We start from the raw sequence: 16,328 nt of genomic DNA, 5'->3' as shown, positions 1-16,328 counted from the left end.
CTTTACGATTGAAAACAGGACTTTTACGACCAAGCCTTACAAGAGCACGAGCTGCTGTCGGGCATGTTCGCGAAGATGAAGAAACTGTACGATGCCTTGGCGGAGTTCTACGTCTTCGAGTCCAAAAAGTACACTCTGGATGAGTTCTTCACCGATATCAAATCCTTCAAGGAGCAGTTCTCGGTAAGCCTTCTGTCTGTCGCCACATTTGTGGGATCTGTGGCATTCAATGGGAAGAGCACACAATACAAAATAGTGCAAACAGTAGGCAAACAGTAAGCACACAATACAGTATGCTAGCTAGCTGTTGATTGAAACGAAAAGTACTGTTGAATGAAACTGCAGTCAAGCCCCTTGATAAGAGACACTGATGTAAGAGTCAAGTAGGTACTGCATAAAAATAGGTGTTGATAAGAAAATGCATATGTGGTGTCCTGCTTATAAGAGACACCTCATATAAAAGACAAGAAGAGCTCCCCGGTGCATGGCTCTCATAAAGTGGTTCAACTGTAATACGATTATTCGTGCAAAATAAAATTATACAAAGCAGGCAGCCCATCTAATCATGCATTTATTAGTTCCTTTATCCTTACCTTTTCATCGAACTCTGCAAGAAAGTTCTTGCATGCAATAAAATTCTTATCAGCATTGATATCTACCTATGCACTCTTGCTACTACTAATTTGGAATTATTGTACTTCCTTTATTAGTAGCTGTCAGCTCAGTTTTGTAACGAGGCATATAATAAACCCTACCATGGCTGTCGAGTTGGCCTAGTGTCTTGATAGTTCAAGCAGTAATTCAGGCATTGGTGCACAGATGTGAATTGATTGCAGTCATTGATTAGTCGCAATTGGGTTAAAAAGTGGTGAACAGCGATGGCACATTAAAGCTTGTGTGGAACAAAACGTGCACTTTTGAAGGAATGTCAAGTGTGGCAGACATTGAGTTGAGCTGAAGCTGGTGTGTGTTTACATTGCCACCTCGACACCGATCATTTCAGGCGGCACATGCAGAGAACGTCCGGTTGCGAGAGCTGGAAGAGAAGCGGCAACGGGACAAGGAGGCACGCGAGAAGGCCGAGAAGGAGAAACAAGAGCGGATGGCCAAGAAGAAGCAGCTGGTCGACATCAGCTCTGGTGAGCGAGCTCTTGCAGCTCGTGCTCCGTTTTTTCTTGATCCTAAACTTGTTTCGTGTACCTTGCTGACCGTCCAACGTGTGTGAGTAGATTAAATTAGAATATATTCAACAGGAGGATTAAGAGAAGGGCTTTTCACACTATCTCACTCATGGGCTACAGTGCTTAGAGTGTTCGAACTCAAGTACACACACTTTGTTGAAATGCTGTATATAACAGAGGCATTCCTCCAGGCATGTGATGCACCCTATCCTTTCAATGCCTGACAAAGATCTGAAAACAGTATCTAAGGGGCAGATATGATGATTCTACAACTTGCTACAACTTTGGCATGCATGATTCTCATCTCTCTTGAACATAAAGGAGACAAGCACATGGTAGGTGAGAACAGCTTGCTTGGTGCAGCACAGCCTTAGCTACTTTTTCACCACAACAAACCGAATCAACAACTGAAACATCTTGCGTATGCGTTGTTGGCATGCATGGGCATTCAGCCAGATGGTGTGTGGTGCAACACACTTCACGGAGAGCTACAGATAGTATCAGGCGTCTGCATACCTTGTGTGTGGTACCGCTTAAATGAGATCACCGCTGGTTCACCGTGGCTTTCATCCAAAGCTTGGTTTTATGTATCGAGCATACGTATAGCAAGCTGATTGTAAATGTTTGTTAACATTCATTATACACATGTTCAAGTACGTTGGATTACTTTATATACAGTAAACTCCCATTAAACAGAACATGAAGGGGCCAGGAAGTTGTGTTCTACTTAACAGGAGTTCCGTTTACCGAAAAATGAACAAGAGGGGAGAATGCAAGCACAAAAACAATCACATCAGAGGCCGTTGTTTTATTTAAGAAGCAGTTCCATTTAACAGATTTCCGTTTAGCGAGAGTCTCTTATATATTATACCTAACTATATTCTGCACTTGCAAAGCACTTATAGACAAAAATAGGCATATATGACCGACTTGTACTAAAAATATATAATGTGTTAGTCATGTGCTGTAACAGTAGCGTTGCTGTTGCAGGTCAAGATCAAGAAGGTGTCATGGACAGCCTCTTGGAAGCATTGAAAACGGGCTCTGCCTTTTCACATAAGCAAAGACGACGGCCACCGAGGGGTGGAAATGGTGAGTGATGTTCCGAGTATCGACTTATATGGTCTAAGTGGAAAAAAGGCATTAGAGCCAAACTAGATGCTAGGGTATGATTAATTATTCATACACTTATGAGATGAAATAACTTTTGAGGGATCCTTACCATTGCCAGCATGAAATGAAATATTCATACTACCTAATGCAGCAGGACTTGATATAATGAGCATGGATGTAAAAAAGTAACCATTAATGGGCCCCTAAGCCATCAACAGACGCTTGCATGCTCCTCTCTGTGCCTTTTCTCCATTGACAATCGCTGTCCTGACGTTATCTCTATGATTAGGTGATGTTGTCAGTAACAGACACCATCAGTGGGTGAAGAAGAGCCTGTTTTATGTTAACACATGCACGCGCTATTGCGTTTTCTCCTCAGACCCTGAAGTAGGGGGCTCGTAGATGTGGGTAGACGAGACGAAAAACGCAGTGTGGCAATGGAAAGAACGAAACAATAGAAATGCGTGTAATTTTACTAGCACTCTCTGAAGACTCTCGCACAACTGCAACGACACAACTACACTCAAATCTCGTTATAACTAATGTGAATATAACTAATTATCATTCATGAATAAGTAAGTGAAGAATAGCTTTGTAATAGGTACAGTGTTACGAACAATCGTTTATAATGAATTTCTGGACATAGCAAAGTATATTTTTTTGGCAGATGTAACTTTTTCACAATGAGACTTGAGTATATTTCGTTCGACAGGCAGTTTAGGGGCTGCAGCCTGCAGCTGCTAATAAGGAAACCGAAAATGGTGCATCTGACATGGCTTCGATCATAGAGAAATGAATTGTTGTTTATATGTGCTTCAAAAATGTGTGTGCAAAATATGTTTACAAAAATGTTCAATACAGTTGCCAAATAATTTCTTGGATGCAATGACACTGTAACCTACCCCCGATAACTGTAAAACAGTTGCAAGAATTCCTTGTGCTTCATGGTTTTCTGCTAATTAATTTTTGCTCATTATCGGTATGTGCAAGGTGCCTAACAACACAGCAAAAAAAAAGTGCTGTCAACAGGGCATGAAATTCCAACTTTGTTTTCTTTTTGCTTTCCTTTCAAAGGTGAAGTGGTACTGTAAGTACTTACCTGTTGTTTTTTTTCTTTATCTTGTGGTTATGCCTAGCAGTCTATTTACATATAGCCGGTGAAAAGGCTGGTGATAACATGCAAACGCTATAGCAGTTGATTCCTAACCTGTATGTGCATTTCCCTCTGTGTTCAATAAAGTAGACTAATGCACTTGGCAACAGCAACTTGAAACGACCCGAGCTGCCGGTATAGGCATAATCGTTTTCATCAGCGGCTCAGTTTGAATGGACTACGGATTCCAAGCCAACGTTCCGGTATGACCCCATGTGATAGCACTGATTGCACAGTTGTGTTTTCATGTAAGTGTGGAATGGGAAACACTCGCGAAAGTAGCAAGTTCTTTGGCAAGCATCATGTGACCTGGCTGTACGAGGGTTACTTTGCCAGTACTTTTCACATAGACTAAACTGCTTCTCGTTATTGAGCCTCTGTATTCCCCCAAACTTCTTTTTTTCTCTGCATTTTATAAAACTTTGCTTCAGATACAGTTTAAATGAGCACTGACATAAAATTTACAGATTTCGACATTTTTGCATCAACGAGTAGCTATCGACTTCCTAGTAGCGATTCGCAACCTCTAAAGCAACTGAGGCACGAATAACTATCACTTTTGTTCATTTATATCACTAGTATCTAGCACCATTCAAAACGGCCGGCCCGCCATTTTTAGCACTACCTCGTGGTCTCTTCCTGATTGCGCCACAGGTGACCACTTCTCCACAGAAAAGAGTGACATGAGGCTCAGCTGCTCTGCAAACATTTCGTCTGCTAGGTGCACACATTCAGTCATTACTTGCCACCTGCATTGCCGTCGTCTTCGCACAAAGCATGGACTAGTGTTGAATATGACAGTCAGGAGCTCAGAAGTGCTGCAATCGAGACGTCGGGTATCATTCATGCTTCAATCGGCCCTTTGCAGAACAGCGATTTCAAAATGGACGCCGTTTTAAGCAGCAGTGAGGAGGTGCCTGAAGGCGCATGCTTCGGCCATGCTTGCTCGTGTGTCTCTATTAGCTATATTGTTGTCTTTTGGTGCACAGCATTCAGGTGATGATGATGATAATGAATGGAGGCGGGAATGATGTAAGCTCGTATGCTCAGATTTGGGTGCACGTTAAAAAACCCCAGGTGGTCGAAATTTCCGAGGCCTTCCACTACGGCGTCTCTCATAATCATATGGTAGTTTTGGGACGTTAAACCCCACATATCAATCAATCATGATGATGATATTTGTTGACCTGCCCTTTCTACCGGGTGATAAAATGGGAAATCGGGATATGGCACAAGAAGTCTCTATTATTGGTTTAGTGTATTTGCTGCCGGACCTGTTCTAGCCCGCAGATAGTTCGCACACCACCAGCGTTCTAATCGATGCTTTGTTGCCTCCACTGCTTCCCACTGCGGTTGCTCTTGTGACTCCCGGGAACCCAGCACCATTGCCAGCAATTTCTGCCGTTGTTCTGGTGGTGTAGCCGTCGCAGATGATGAAGTGGCGGAGACCTGTGGTTTCAATGCTAGGCAGCAGAGCACGATGTGCTCATATCCAAAGGGGTCGATGTTTCCAGGTTCTTCTTTGCGCCTCTTGATGGCCCCACCTATCTGGCCTCTCACGGTTGTGACGGCAGTAGCCCGGTATTAGGTGGACGGAAGTAAGTCATTAGTCTACAGACAAACTAAAATTCACTATTAACAATACCTGCGTGTTACTTGTCAGCGATGATTTCTGTATATACGTTACTCCACTTTGATAGCTTGTGGTCGTGTTGGCAAGTAACACAAGTGTAATAAAAGGACACCCTCATTGTGCTTTTTCCATGCTTCGAACCAGACGACTGTAACTCGCAACGGTTCTCCGACATGCTGACTGACAATGACACGTTAAGTCTTGCCCAATTCTTTCGCCACTCTTTTATGGGTGGTTTGCATCTTGGTAGTTTTCCGAAATCATTCAGAGCGGTGTGGCAAAGATCAAACATGATGAGTGAGTACGTTTCTAGGCTTCGGTGCCATGATAAGAACACTTGAATAGTAGAAGTCATCACTACTAGCGCATTGTCACTCAGGATGGTATGCGTTGAATGTATCACACCGAACACGTACCACTAGTGTCAGTGTTGCAGGGGCACTCCATTTTCTATTCAGCTTTCGTTCGCTGTTTGCCGTTAAAATAAAATAACTTCGACGCGACGGACGCGTTTCAAATTTGGCCATGAGGACCTACGCACACCGAACAATTGAATGAAGCGAACATCTATATTCTGAAACTTGATGTCAGTGCTTCTTTAAGGTTTATTTAACATGGTGCAATATGTTGAAAATGCCCTCTGCAACATGTTAAAATGCCATTTGCAATGTTGGTGACACGTTTTCTCTGTCATGTTATTTCTTTTCTTTTTTTTTTCCTCTGAAGCACATTCGGCTGAGTATCGAGCAACTTCGTTTCTTGTTCCTTTTTTTTTCAGCATCGAACAAGGCTCAGTTGACGAGGAGTCGCTCCCGAGGCGGAGCAGCCATGTTTGGTGACGCCAACTATCTCGAATGTCGGACAATAACGCAGCAGAGCTGACAGGAACTGCTGTGCTCCTGACTTCTTCTGGTGGCCATCTTCGAGAGTTGTTTTTACCCGTGTTTTCTGTTTCACATGACTTTAACGCGTTGTGAATGTGCCGACGGGAAAGGGTTCCCTTGGACGTGTCCGGAAAAACGCACAGTGCTCTTGACCCCGCAGGAATAACACGCTTTATTTGCCTCTCATCTTGTATCGCTAGTTTTGTACCTATTACTTTTCTTTCCCTCTCCGGCTTTGTATTAGACTTATTGTTTGTTGCTTCACGTCGATGAATCTGTTCTGTGTTTGAAATTTTAGAACAAAAAAAAAACTTAAAGGAGGAATATATGAAGTTATAGTGTTCTTGTTCCTTTTTCGCAGCGTTGAAAAAGGCCCGAAAGAAGGAACCCTGAATGTACTCGCACATTTTTTTTTTCTTCACAATTTGCAAGTGTATGTGTTATATCAAAATATGCCTTGTAACAGAGTGTAGCCTCACGAGTCTAATCATTCACATTAGTTTTCATGCAATATAGGCTCAGAAGAATATGAAGTCTTATCACAACAGTTCATAAGTTCACATTCATAGTCGGCATTACTGATTTTATACAGGGCTTTACGAGGAAAACCTGCTCCTTAATTATATACTGTAAATTATTTCACTTTATACGATGAGGCTGTGCTCCTGCGGCAAACATTCCAAGATGCCAGGTCATGGAGAGGACAGCATGAGGATTTTTTCTGGCGTAGTATAAGCTTAAGGGGGAAGAAAGAACGAGTTACTTTGTAATTAGTCTATGACTGTGTGCTAAAATTTGCCGTTAAGAAATGTAGCTGAGTCGATGAACGGCAAATACATACCCGCATTCACTTCGTAATGTCTTGCGCATAGAATGCAGGCACTTTCAGCACTGGAACAGAAGCATCTGTTACGGTTAAAAAAAATATGAGAGGAGGGCTGGATAAGGCCTGGATTCATTTTGAAATGTTGCCGCTTCTGTGTCATAATAACTTTTTAGATAGTTTTGCGATCCAGACTGCGGGTTAGCGACGTCGGTCACCGGTGGTTTCTGATATACAGCATGGCTCTTTGCGATCTGCATTATTGTATGGAAAAACCTTTAGTGAATGCGGCAATGTTAAGCAAAATTTTCAACGGGCATGTAGTTATATTGTGCAGTTAAGGTCGTATTGGCATTAAAAATACAGAGTAGGCCATTATTACAGTTCTATTTCACTTTCTGTCCATGTTATTTAACTGCAACATTTAACTCCACCTGTGCAATTTATAACTTCGATGTCCAGGCACAAGCTGCATTGCTGGCAGAAAGTAACAATCCTTTTTTTTTCTACTTTCAGGCCATGCATTTGCACTCTTCGTGATCTCCTTTTTGTCGTTATGCTCTGAGCCCTGCAAACACTGAAACACAAAAAAGGCCTCAGAGTAATGCAAAGAGGTTAGTCTTGGAGAAGAAGGTGTGTACCATACAAGTTAAATCTTGCGAGACATTGGTGGCCTCTGCTTCAGAAATCTACTGCTCTTGCAAAATGTACTGGTAGTAACCGTTGATACTGGCATGTGCTGTAATTGTCCTTAATGGCAAGGTGTGTGTCACGGCCGCAGTGTTGTATGGTGCCCACTTTGGTCCATGTTAGCATAAAGCTGTGGTATGAAGGTTCATAATTACATGCTGGTACCGTGTAGATTGGTCCTTCTAATGACTGAAATGTGATGAAGGGGAGGGGAATTGAAGTCGTGGCTGGTGGTCCACATGGCCTTTCATTCTTCTCATTCCTGCGATATATTTGCAAAGTTTTTTGGCCATGGTGTGAAGCTTGTGCGTAGTATATTTCCTTTATACTGCCATGCCTTGTTGGCTATTCTTGTTGATAGCATGGCTATACGGTAGTTAGAAAGGCTTTTGTACACTCTCTTTTTTTTTCTAAAGGAAGTTGCACCATTCGAGATATATCATGCCTGCCGAGAATAATATTCATCTGGTTACCTCTTAGAAAAAATCCATGCTCACTGCATTTCTTTCAAAAGTGCTTGGTCACACTAAAAAGGTGCATGCAGTCAATAACATTAAAGCCCTTCACATGTGGTGTTCATAGAAGGAAGGCTATGCACGAACAGCCATGATGGTTCATTTCGCCAAGGTCAACCCAAATTGTGCAATTTTTTTTCCCCTTGAGAGTGTAGGTTGTTCTTCTCCCTGTTTCTCTTGATGCTGACCAAGACATGGCTATCGAAGCCTGCAGGGGTTTGAAAAACTATCATTTTGCGCGCTTTTCATGAACTTCATCTGTGTTGTGTGAGTGTAAGTACCGTGCTGTAACAAAAGTGTAAGATTGTTATATGCTTGTACATAAAATGGTATGTAAATTCACGCTATGTGCACGGTTGTGGTGCGAGTGCCTTACCTCGACGTAAAAGCGACTACTCGTGATGAAGGTTCTGTTCTTGTAACATAGAGACAGTTGTGCATATTAATGTTTATACACTATTTAGAGCAGTTTACACACTGCCGTGGGACCATGCTTACAGGCAGGTCGTATTGACAAGACCTCGCCAAATGCTGTGATCCTGAATTCTTGTGCTGCGGTGTACAGATAAAACACTTCATGTAAACATGTAAAGATGTTCGAAGACTGCAAGTGTGGTTAACCCACTTCAGATCGATTTTTTACTGGGGCGTGTCGTTACTTGTAGACTAAAATGTGCACCATGCTCAAAGGAAGTTTCGTTGTGATATACAAGACATATTTTTATAGGTGAGCACAAATGCTACGGCACTCACAAAGAGCTGTGCATCGTATCATGTATATGGCAGATTATCTACACCCAATCCATGTTGCAGTATGTTGTTGAGCATAGCGGTGTCTAGTACGTCAAAGGTCTCTCTATTTCATTTGTTATCCTGCTAAAGCATGGAGTACTAGGCACAAGCCGCGGGACTCCTCTGCCAGCTTAGTTAATTGATTTTTACCTCACTTCATTTGGAAGGTAACGAGTTTGATTTCGTTTCTTGCCCTTGGCTTGTCACATGCGTGCTTTATTTTCATTTGCTGGAACATCTCGCTGCATGTCGCAGAGCACATCTACTTGCTGCAACTCCTCTCGCTGTGCTGGGAACCGCAACGGACCCCCTCTTTTGTTCCATCTCTACTAAAGCTTTATAAGTGCAAATTAAAGCCTCATTTGGCCGAAGGGTGGCATCAGATGCCACATTTTTCAGCAGCGCATGTATTTCATAGTGGGACATTGCTCAATGCTGGCATATGCTGTGTCCGTTTATAGTAGAGAGCTTAGATTCATTAAAGTGCCAGGACTATGCCGGTACAAATAAAATGAATCTGTTGTTTTTATCAAGTGGTTCATGTTTGTCTATGTGTCTGTTTTCACTGTTTAACCCTTGTTGGTTCAAATGCTTGTTGGCTTGGGAATGTGCATCTGATCATGAAATTCCTGGTGAACAATTTTTTTAGGCAAAATATATATTGGGACCTGGTGACGGATAAATCTGAAAACGCTTATGTTGATTCATAATTTTAAATAAGTTGTCATGAGCGTGTCGGAAATGGGCATTAGTACTTTAGCAGGTATTGATAGGCTATTTAACAATTAGTGACTTGGCCATGCATTGTAAAACGCAGTATTAAGTCAAACACAAAGTATTTCAAGTGCTTCGTGTGCATCTTCATTTCTTCTGCGTCCAAAGCAGCACTCGAGATTGACATCTGAAAATTTTCATCAACTACAAGTACCGCCAGCTAGTATTAAAATTTAAATCATACAAGTTCTGCCGTCATTTAGATTTATCAACTACGACAGCGAGAGAGAATAAAACGTGTATTTGCGACCAAGGAAAAAACTACAAGCATCATCAGCTACACACATACTTCACGCATATCGCAGCAGCATATCCACGGAGTGAAGGATGATGAGTGGGGCGAAGCGCTGGAGGGTTTCATCGCTAAACTGCGAACCATTCGCGAATATCGCCCACTACACAAAGACGTGACAAACACTGTATATGCTTATACAAGAAATTTTTATTATTGGTAAGTGGTAGCTATACGTCGCTTCCGTTCCCCCCTTAATTATAACGGCTTTATGGTCGGTGAAGTGATGGATCTGTGATGGGGCGTAGCGGGATGTTTGCGAGGATGAAGTAGTGGGCAGTTTGCAAAGGTCACGTAGAAACAAGGGATGGACACACTGGGAAAATTTATGGTTCTTCAACGCGCACCTGGATACAAGTGAACGACCATCTTGCATTATTGGCTACTTCTCAACAGTAATGGCACAGAACACCTATACACTACCATTGGCTTTATGGCCGCTGAAGTGGTGGATCAATGATACGGTGTAGTGAGATGTTTGCAAGGTGGCTACATACACTAACGTCGGAAGGGCAGACCCACACCCTGAAGAGCTTTGCCCCTAAAAGGCAAAAAAAACTAACTCAAGGTTTATATAGTTTCATAGAGTTATGTGAAAACTACTTGTAGCCATTCCATGAACGCTCAATGAAGACGCTGCTAAAAAAATATACATAGTGTTCATGTGATGTCACTTCCGCCGTTGTCGTCCCCTCCCGCCATGGCCGGGTACCTCCCTGGGTACCTACGGCAGCTCGCGGGCTGCAGGGTTGTTGGGGGCTCGTCATCTGTTGCTGTGTACGATGTTGAAAGGAAAGCATTGTGGTTTTTTGTTGTCGTACTTTAACGAGCTCATCGGATTAGGAAGGCCTCGTTTGTTCACTTGATACAAGACCAGAAAATCAAGGTATGCGGCACGTATACCAGCCACCGCGAACTCGGGCTGCCCACCACGACCTACGACTACAAACACTACAAATTGCGTGGCCCAAGAAGAAGTGAAAGTCCAAAGTCTCTCGAGCCGCAATTTTAAGAGTGGATGGGCGAAGCGCAGCAGCTCCCGTCGAAAACGAGTCGTGCAGAGCTAGGCAACTTTACAAAAGATATAATATATATATTAATTTATTGCTGCGGCCCACGCCACCAAAGTAGCAGCCCCCCCCCCCCCCCTGGTGTTTTAAACAGTGCTGATGTTGAGCCTCTTTGATTGAAATTTGTGGAAACAGCCGAGGAAAATATTATGCGAGGCAGATAGACTTCGCGCGGTGGGTGCCGCGGTAATGCCGGTCATCGCTTTTTTTTTTTTTTTCGCGTATGTTTTGACACCTTTTTCACCTTGTATTTTACTTTTTTTGTACGCTAATGTACAGTGGAGTCCCTGAAAATAGTGGAGACCGTGTTAGGAAAATAATTGACCAATTTTTCAAAATCCTGACCCCCCAACTCGAACCGATCGGCTATGACGATCGGTTCGACTCATTGATCTAGTGGAGATCAGTGGTTCGACTCCTTCTTGTCTTTGTGTCGTCGTTTTGTTCTCGCGCTATAACTATCGTCATGCCATACCAACTAGCCCAAGCTGCCACACTTCTAAGTTACGATCGGCTATACTTCAAAGTGAACTAATATTGTTTCGTATCTATTTTCACAGTTTGTTTCAACGCAATACCCGAATTTCCGCGATCGCCATCACATTTTAACCGCCTCCCTGGCACGCTGATTGTGCACGCAGTGGTCGCGAACAAGTTTGTATGTACATTATCTTGGTGAGCTATCTCTGTGTGCAGGTAAGTGCTTGGTTATGGCACTTACCCGGAATGAAGTAACACCTGAAGGCACAAATATCAGCAAGTTTCTTCAAGTAGTTTTTTTTTTTTTTTTTAAATCCGCGCCAGCTAAACACGCCAGTACGTTCTAGCAAATGCTGCAAAAGTGAATTTGCAAGTTTTGTAGCGCCCTCTTGTTTGTGAGGTAAGCAACAAAAACGGTAGCTAGACTATCTATTATAACGAGTTTCCGTTTCCGCACTTATTTTCGTCCTGTTGGGAACTCGAGGAGAACGGTGGTGATCGTGAGGAACGTCATGGTAGTGGGAAACTGGGCTCAGTTTTGCGGACAGGTGTGAGTCAACGCAACTTTTACGGACGGTGACATCCGATCTGAAGCGATCCTCAGCATGAATAACGTTGTGTACAAATCTGCTGGCAAACTCAGGCATCTGCGCGGCACACGCGCAGGCGCGAACTGCGTCAAAGGGGCGCTTCTCGGAGTCGGCTTCACCACTGTGGTTGGCGGCTTAGTTTTGTAAGTAGCGTAACTCGTTACTCTCGGGGTGCGAGTGACACTTGTGCGGGAAAGACGTAAAAGTCACCTCGGTGACCTAGTGGCGGGTTTTGCTTCGTACGGACGTCGGCTACGCAGTAGGAACTCGCCATCTGGGTTGGTACAATGGACGTGGTTCGTCCGAACGAACAAAGGAACGAGAACTCGTATCGATGCGCTGAAATGCGCAACGGCGAGGCTCGTCCGTTTGGTCGCTGCCATTGACACTTTTTTGTCGAAGCCCGTGCTGATAACACGTTTACGGCTCGAGGCGTATCTATAAGCCTTTGATGCCTGTGAGGGAACGCGGGTATTCGTGTCAAACCACGTTCTTTGTTTGGAAAACCGAACCTCGCAACTCGTACGTTCACTGTATCGTCCACAGTTGGTGGTGTGCGAATGTTGACATAAAAGAATAAACCGTTCAATATGCTGCCCCTGAAGACTAAATACAACGTGACACACATACGCCTTGAGCCCGCAGATAATCGTACAGTTTCCTCCAAAGCTTGTGAAAAAAAAAAAAAAAACACTGCAAACCTACTTACCGTTTGCTGAAGCAAGATAGCGGTCCGGCGACTGTCGCTGTAGCGATTACTGCACGTTACTGTAATGTAGTGTTAAGTGCTGTCCGTGATTGCAACTAAGTGTAATATTGTAGGTTTCCTTTGATACCCCAGTGCTGCCGTAATTAAGACTTGTTTATTTCAAATTTATTCACTTACATCGCATAAACCAGTACAGCTAAGCTAGTTTAGCCGTTAAAGGTGAGCTGACGGGGCAAAATGTGATGAGGTGTTGCATGATGATTTATCAAGTGGGGGCCAGACTAATAAGATGCACCTAAGAAACTACCTGAGGTCGTTATTGCTGGAGAAACTCGTTTACCTACTGTGTAATGTTGTGAAATACCCAGGAGAGCCACGTGCTTTGAGCCAAGCATGGCCTCCGATGCATTCTATGTGCATATGCTGTTTATATTTCCAACATAATCCTGACGTCATTTTCTTTTCTTTTCTTCTCATTTCAGCCTGTTTGCACCCCTTCATTACATAAAGGTTTCCCAAAAGCCCCTGTCTTTCTCGTCGAAGTTTACCAGATCCCTTGACGAGTCCTACAGCTATCATCCCTCAAAAGATGGCAAAGTTATTTAGTGTCCAAGACACGACGTAGTGCCATCACTGATGTTGTAGACAGTGCACAGCAACCATACTTTAGAACTGCCTTTTAGGATATTTTTCTACAAGCAAGCTTGTCTTTTTTTTTTCTTTATGTAGTGATTAAGCTTATGCCTATTTAGCCACCTCTTAAGACCAAGCACTTTTCTTGTGTTATTGTACTCTAATCACATTGTTTTTTACAAATCAATTTGCCAGTTCTGACTCGTTTATCTGCATGTTGCATAAAAGGCCTGATGTGTGCATCTGCAATGCCATGTATGCCAGCAGCAGCAGCAACACGTAGCCACATTTGCAGCTCACACTTTTTGAGAAATCCTGAACAGCCAGTGGTGCCTTGCGACTCTAAAATCAGTAGTAAACTCTTAGCATGGACAGATGTGCTGTGTGGCCACGGCCTGAGGCCAGGTGCCCGGCATGTGGGGAGTGTGTGGCCGGTGCCATGGAGGCCCACGTGGAGAAGTGCTTGCAGCGCTTCAGCAAAAACCCCAAGTCTGCCGAGCCATGTGTCTGTGTCGTGTGCCGCAAAGACATCACGTCGCTTGATGAAGCACAGCGGATGGCTCATGTGAACAGGTGAGTGTTCTGCAACGAATCTTCCCTTTGTGAACAGTTGACTGCGGCCACTGAAACACCCCATGTCTATACCTGCCAACTCCTGCTAAGCCCGCAAGGCTGCATATTTCGGACCTGTCTTCCCAATTGTACGAATGCGGCCATAAGGCTTCTGATAAACTGTAGGAACATAATTATAAAAAAAGCTACAGTAAAACTAACTGTTAGTCAGAACGATGCAAACTTATTTATATGACACAGCCAAGAAAGGAGAATATCAGTGCAGCTAGAAAAATCCCCTCGCCACTGCTGTTACCTGCCATACACTGGGCTTGCTTCCTTTCACCTGAAGTATATGCACACAGCCAAGATGACACGGGTGAGCACACCCCCCGATTTTATGGCCCAGTTCGGAGAGGGCACAGCAACAATAGAGTGGCTGGAAAGCTCCTTTAGTAAGCGTTTCAGCGAGGCTGCAGGCCCACCTAAATATTCCAAAGCCACAGGCACTGGGGCCACATGCTGCAAAGGTTTATTGACCAATCACAGGCATTGTCCCTAAACAATTCTTTTTCTGCCCCCCCCCCCCCCCCCCCTGCTACAAGGCTCCCGATTTCAGAAGTCCCTAGGTTGGCATGTCTCATTGTAGACCTTGGGGCTATTTCTGCTGTCGTAAACTCTGTCTTCCTTATGAATTAAATTAACGTGGAGTGATGATTCAGTACGCTTTAAAGTCAGTTTTGTGAACTTCAGCTTACGGCAGAAAAACTCGCAATAGAAAGAGAAGTAGTTGCAGACCCTTGCTGATTTTCTCACACTTTGAGTTGCCTAACCTCACCCTGCAACCTGGTTGATTTGGATGTTCACGATTCAAATCCCAAAAACAATCTTTTTCTGCAACCATGTAGCTCTTCGACAACTCATGCAAGTTCCCTTCGTTGCTTCTTTGTAAGTGGATGACGATTTTACTTTAATGCATTATAGCTCTAGTCCACATGTTTCTTTAAATGCCACTGATTCACACACACTATTGCTGTATTGGCTGTGTTGGACACCCAGCCTGGTCACTTTAGTTTAGCTTGACCCTGGTGACTCTTAACGGCATAAACAATGCATGATTACAGCATTGATGGCATTACAGGATGGTTAACGAGCTCTGAATACTCGAGAATAATATCTCTGAAGGGGAGAGATGTCATTGGGTTACATCTTTGGAACCTAAATCTCCTGCGTTGTCCGAGTGTAGCAAAATGGGCTTTTTGTGTGTGGCTGGAGAAATCTGCTTGCAGTTAGTCGTTTTGCTAGCTTCATGTGGTCGATTATTTCCACGCATAAAAAATCATTGGGTAGTATGAAAAGGAAAAATTGCAGAAAGCAAGCAGTGTGTGTTTTTGCCGCAATCGGGAAACCACGTTCTGCTGTGATATGGGGGGGGGGGGGGGGCTCTGGGAATGTGACTGCTGCAGCAGATGGATACCTGAAATTTGACTGTGTTCTTTTATTGGGTAAGCTACATAGAGGCATCTTGACGTTCATCCCAGATTTCGTTGCTGAACTAGACATGATTAACTGGCACTTTTTATTGAGTTTCCTCTTGTTCATAACCCTTAACTAAATAAAAGCAATCCTTATTTAACAATAATAAAAATAAATGTTTTTAGAAAAGGCATTACATAATTTACATGCCTCTGCACTTGTGCTTATGATGCTCTGAGTCTCTTTTACTTTATTAACTTCGATCATTTATCTACAGTGTCTGCATGTAGAGACTTTTAGATATGCGTTCTTCATGTAGCCTTGTCTATGTGAATAAATAAACATACAATTCACTGTCACTCGGCATGCTATCTTAGAGTTAAACAGCAACTTGTGAGAAAGTGCTCTGGTGAAAACGAAACATAAAAATGACCACTTTTTCATGGCTCAGGTGCCTTGACGGGGAGGGGAAGGAGCCTGTGCAGGAGCCGGTCGTCTCGACACCATCTCGAAATGGATCCCCTGGATTTATGCTTCTAGACTGTCCCCTCTGCGAGCGATCATTCAAGACATCAGAGGTCTGTGTCTCTTAAAAACAATAATAGTCTTTCTTGGGTTACTTCAACGCAAAAATTTTGGTCTGTTTGTCTATCTGTGTGCTTGTCCGCCGAAACAATACCAGTAACGGCCAAAATCCAACCACATCCATGGTGCCTACCAATATTGCTCTGGTTTCTGCGTTCATACTTGTGCGATTGTCGAATAAAAAAAAATATTGTGCATATCAGAGGCACAATATCAACCCGCCAATACTATGTGTGTTTCTTCATACTAGAGATGGCATACATATGTAATTCTAAGGACTGTAGCGTTTATCACGCTGCACTGACAATGCATTGCTATGCCCGGAAAGGCAAGTGTTTCCTACGCTTTGCTAAGACGACACGGTGGTGGCACCTACCCGTCGC

General features: G+C 43.5%; 2 protein-coding genes across 5 annotated transcripts in view; both read left to right on the top strand.

Annotated features, from left to right (window-relative positions):
• Positions 1–6,307, top strand: part of dia (diaphanous related formin 1) — a 39,208-nt gene extending 32,901 nt beyond the window's left edge. For both annotated transcript variants that reach the window (XM_075875808.1, XM_037421566.2), the window contains 4 exons: positions 19–183; positions 1,004–1,139; positions 2,172–2,273; positions 5,859–6,307. In XM_075875808.1, the coding sequence (XP_075731923.1) occupies positions 19–183; positions 1,004–1,139; positions 2,172–2,273; positions 5,859–5,962 (507 nt within the window). In that variant the 3' untranslated portion in view covers positions 5,963–6,307. The remainder of the gene's footprint in view (positions 1–18; positions 184–1,003; positions 1,140–2,171; positions 2,274–5,858) is intronic.
• A 7,159-nt stretch (positions 6,308–13,466) lies between these two features.
• mus312 (mutagen-sensitive 312) overlaps positions 13,467–16,328 on the top strand; it is a 51,295-nt gene continuing 48,433 nt past the window's right edge. For all 3 annotated transcript variants that reach the window (XM_075875799.1, XM_075875796.1, XM_075875791.1), the window contains exons 1-2: positions 13,467–13,905; positions 15,812–15,938. In XM_075875799.1, the coding sequence (XP_075731914.1) occupies positions 13,700–13,905; positions 15,812–15,938 (333 nt within the window). In that variant the 5' untranslated portion in view covers positions 13,467–13,699. The remainder of the gene's footprint in view (positions 13,906–15,811; positions 15,939–16,328) is intronic.

This window comes from Rhipicephalus microplus, chromosome 2 (genome assembly GCF_043290135.1).
Source record: "Rhipicephalus microplus isolate Deutch F79 chromosome 2, USDA_Rmic, whole genome shotgun sequence".
In the NCBI taxonomy this organism is placed as follows: domain Eukaryota; kingdom Metazoa; phylum Arthropoda; class Arachnida; order Ixodida; family Ixodidae; genus Rhipicephalus; species Rhipicephalus microplus.
The sequence above is the reverse complement of the archived record's forward strand: the minus strand, read 5'-3'. Positions and strand labels throughout refer to the sequence as shown.